The 4,395-nt window shown below is 44.2% G+C and overlaps 1 protein-coding gene across 1 annotated transcript; it reads right to left on the reverse strand.

The window, feature by feature from the left end:
* Positions 1–1,023: 1,023 nt before the first annotated feature.
* Positions 1,024–2,076, reverse strand: LOC137267886 (G-protein coupled receptor dmsr-1-like). Its single transcript, XM_067802330.1, has one exon. The coding sequence runs from the start codon at positions 2,074–2,076 to the stop codon at positions 1,024–1,026; it is 1,053 nt and encodes a 350-aa protein (XP_067658431.1).
* Positions 2,077–4,395: the final 2,319 nt, after the last annotated feature.

The raw sequence follows: 4,395 nt of genomic DNA on the forward strand, positions 1-4,395 counted from the left end.
TGTGTATATGTGGAAACTGTGAGATCCATATGTGGCGTGTGTACAGACCACGTGCATTTTACATATATTAGGTAACGATGTATAGATCACGGGTGTTTAACTGTCAAATGTGGATAGTCATGATTATACATTGTACTGTTTATAACGTGTGACAGATGACACCAATATACCACGTCTGTGACAGATGACACCAATATACCACGTGTGTGACAGATGACACCAATATACCATGTGTAACAGATGATACAGATATACTATATCTGTCACGGATGACACCAATACACCACGTATGTCACGGATGATACACATATACTACGTCTGTCACGGATGACACCAATACACCACGTACATGATAGATGGCGCCAATATAGCACGTGTGTGACTGACGACACCAGTACACCACGTGGATGACAGATGAAACCAATATACCACGTGTGTCATAGATGACTCCAATACACCACGTGGATGACAGATGGCACCAATACACCACGTGGATGACAGATGGCACCAATACACCACGTGGATGACAGATGATAACATCAAGTGAAAACAGACGTTAATTGCATACACTGACTGTAGGATTATGCAGAACCGGCTTTTCACCCTGGTATAGACACTGGACATTGATTGACAACAAAGCTATGCTCTGACGGGTACGTCGTGTGTATGAATGTGTGTGGATGCATCTGTGTGTAGGGGTATTTCCGTGTTCATGGGCACAAATCACACATGCATTTCAGAAAAACACATAATTACAATGTTTACACGAACCTCGACTATTCACACACTGTATTTTTGGTTGCTTTACGACCAACAACACATGTATATCTATCACAGTGATAACGACTGTATGTACAAACACCACGACCCATGGCCGTGGCATTGATGATATTTACACTGGACTAGCGCTGTATCTCATATAGGCACATGCAATACCAGGCGGGGCCCCGGTGGACAAGATTATTCGTGCACACGGACTCGTTATTGATTAAGAGTCTGCCCTAGGTCCTGAGATAGCATGTTTCATACGAACGTTGGCTCCGTTGATTCCTTGTTTGGCCAAGCCACTTTACTCTTCTCCCGTATCAGGTGCAGCCACTGGTGGATCATTTCCATGAGGCAACGCCTGAACTGAGTGCTCATTGTGCAGTACATGACGAAGTTCACGGCGCTGTTAATAAGAGCAACAGAATCTATCAGGTCACTAAGGGGTGCGTAGACCTTGACGAAGAATCCGTCCACGCATGCGCTGAGAATAACGAGAATAGCTTGTGGCACCTCTGACAAAATATACATGACTATGACTGCCAGTAGCATTATCGTTGTACGTCTATGAGCCTTGTGTTGTGAACCGTAATTACCGCCCTTGAGTCTTCGACCTCTCTTGTCCGTCTCCCGTAGCGTGTGAAGTAAAAGACCGCCAAATATGGATATCAATACTATTGGAATCATCTTCCCGGCAACAGGATAAAGCCAGAAATTCACCAGCGCCATCACATCCGTATCGTTCTTGCCTATGGCTGGGGGGTTGAGTCTGTACAGAGACGCGTTAAATTTTGGGCTGAATGTCTCATTGATCCCCGTCGTAATGCAGTTAGGAATAATCAGAACCGCGGAACCTATGTACGAGAATATGATAACAAGGAACGTAGAATGGTTGTCCAGAGTTTTGGATCCTCTAGAAGTTGGTCGGACGAAAATGTACCTTAGAATTGCCATGATGACAGCCAGCCAGATGGACACCGTGTGAGTGGTGAGGGTGAGGTTGATGTGGACGGCCATAAAGACGATCCAGCCGTAGGAGTAACGCTGGGGTGTGACAGTCAGGTCGTTCATTAGGTAGAAGTGGATAGCAAAGGGGATATACGACAGCATGGTGACGAGGTCCGACACTGCTATGCCTGTTAAGATGAGGTTGATCGAGTTCAACATTGACTTCTTGGTAAGGACCATGATGTTGATGATGTTGGTGATGACTCCGTAGATGCAGATGATGAGGCTGAACCAGCCGTGGATGTCCCAGTAGCAGTAACCGAAGCTCTCCAGCTGGTTGGAGGCGTTCCACTGGCACACCATGATGTCCGGTTTGTGCTCGGTCTGTAAAAGAAGAGCACGAATATTGAGTACAAGGTCATACCTATCTTTCTGTCACTGTTATAAGATATCGTTGTCCCATGTAAATATAAACAGATATTAGTTTAACTTAACAAGACTGATATGGGAAAATATTAAACGCACAACACTTGCGAGTGATTTTGTAATGAAAAATAGGGAGTCGAGGTAACCATAAAGACTATATAACGCACAAGGCTTGCAGGAGAGTTGACACACTTTGCTGCTTCTTGCACGCATGCTCAGGGTTTACCACAATAGACTTATAGGAAGGGCCCAAAGCCGGTAACTCTGTATGGGAAGAGGACGATCAAGGTCGTGAACCGTTAAACTGAACTGCACGGAACTAAGAACAGAAGTTCAACAACATAGGCGTTGGTGATGTACGCGTGTCCAACAACGCAGTAGTGTCATTGCGTCGTTGCTTTGTTGCTTTATTTGAAAAGCTTCAGTGGTCTATTTGCTGCCCAGTCACGAGTCTAGCATAAAACAAAGTACGTTCATAGTCAGGAAGCTGTCGTACATTTCCATAATGACGGCTAATAGAGACAATCTACACATCATTACTTGCAGTTCTATAAATGAGAGCTTACATTAGGAGTGTAACCACTGAATCGTGTATACGATGAATAACATTGACCTGTCTCATGAAAACATTAGACGCAGAACAAAGGCGATCGTACTGTTTCCCAATGAGTCAGAAGGGACTTTAGGTGATGAACGCTATGGCAATAACTGTGTTAACTCTGTACGATTCAGCGAGTGTATGTACTGGACATGACCGGGGTAGGTCAACAATTTTGTTGACCTTGCTAGAAGGTTGTTAATTGCCTGCATTAAAGCCCACTCACATTTGGTTTACCCTGGCAGGGAACATAACCCGATATGAAAATGTTCCTCCATTTATGCAATCAGATTTCTATTCTCATACATGTACTATATATGGTCGTTCTGCTTTATATCAAACAAGAGAGCCTTGTTGTGCCCAGCAGTTACACGTGATAGAATAAATTTCACTTAAACAGAGATGAACTCTATGCTCAAGGAACATGTTCTAAGCACATACTACATGACGGACATTACTACCACAAATAATCAAACTGTTCGCAGGTAGCTCGGGCATGTCATCGAGGATTGAATATAAACCCAATCTAGGGCTGGCAAAATCAGTCTCTGATGGCGTAAGTCGTGACAAGGCCGTTAGGATATGGTATTAAATCAAGTGATTAGTGTATGTGTGTGTGTGTGTGTGTGTGTGTGTGTTCGTGCGCGTGTTGTGTGTTTGTGTGTGTTGTGCGTTCTTTGCGTGTGTGTTGTATGTGTGATGTATGTGTGTTGTGTGTTGTTTGTTTGCGTGTGTGTTGTATGATTGTGTGTGTGTGTGTGTGTGTGTGTGTGTGTGTGTATTAGGCTCTCTGACTTCTCCAATCCTCATTGGATTGGACTTGCATGGATTCCAGAGTCCACCTGCTTTGCTGGGGAACTGGTTGATGTAAAATATAGTCAGATAAACTATAATATGTCATTAGGGATAAGCGCTTACACACCCCTACTTGACTAAACTCCTGTTCAAAGTCCAACTATTCCAAACTCTCTGAAGCAAAGTAGGTACATCCCTGAATTCAAACTGGGAAAGTACGATTGTTTACAAGTGTTGAACAGTATCTTCAGCACACCCCTTGCCATCGTTGAAGCACGTTGTCAATATACCCAGTCATACCTGTGGGTGTCATCGTGAAGATCCAAGGGCTCATCTGATCAATGGCGGCTATACGAACAAATGCGGGACCCAGAAGGTAAATACAAATTAGTTGGCTTAATTCCCATGACACATCGAGAACACTTTAAAGCACACGATATGACATCCAAGCTTTGTGGGCCTCCGTGTAATGAAATATGTCCTCGTCAACTGCCCAAGATACACAACGACTCTCAATGATATAGTATTGCCATGTTAAGAACACTCTGAACAGCGAAGCTGTCATCTTTTCAAACAATATACCAAATCCCAATCAAGGGGGCACTTAACGGACATTTCACGGTAACCGTTCATTCGGTAGGCGAGATACCTTCAGTAAAGTGTACAGGTGGCCTAGTTCTCAAGGCTTTCGCTCATCTGGACGAAGGCCCGCGATCGATTCCCCACATGTCTAGCATCATATTTATCAGGGCATATTGTTTCAGTGGCAGTTTTAGACCACTTCAACCACTTCATTGTTGTTGTGCCAATCGTGGCTCTTAAGGTGACTGGTCGGTTGGTTCGTTGTTTAACGGCGCGCTCAG

This window comes from Haliotis asinina, chromosome 16 (genome assembly GCF_037392515.1).
Source record: "Haliotis asinina isolate JCU_RB_2024 chromosome 16, JCU_Hal_asi_v2, whole genome shotgun sequence".
Taxonomy (NCBI): Eukaryota; Metazoa; Mollusca; class Gastropoda; order Lepetellida; family Haliotidae; genus Haliotis; species Haliotis asinina.

What these genes read in the sequence shown, in the direction of transcription:
- LOC137267886 (XM_067802330.1), bottom strand. Translation starts at nt 2,076, where the DNA reads ATGGTGTGCCAGTGGAACGCCTCCAACCAGCTGGAGAGCTTCGGTTAC.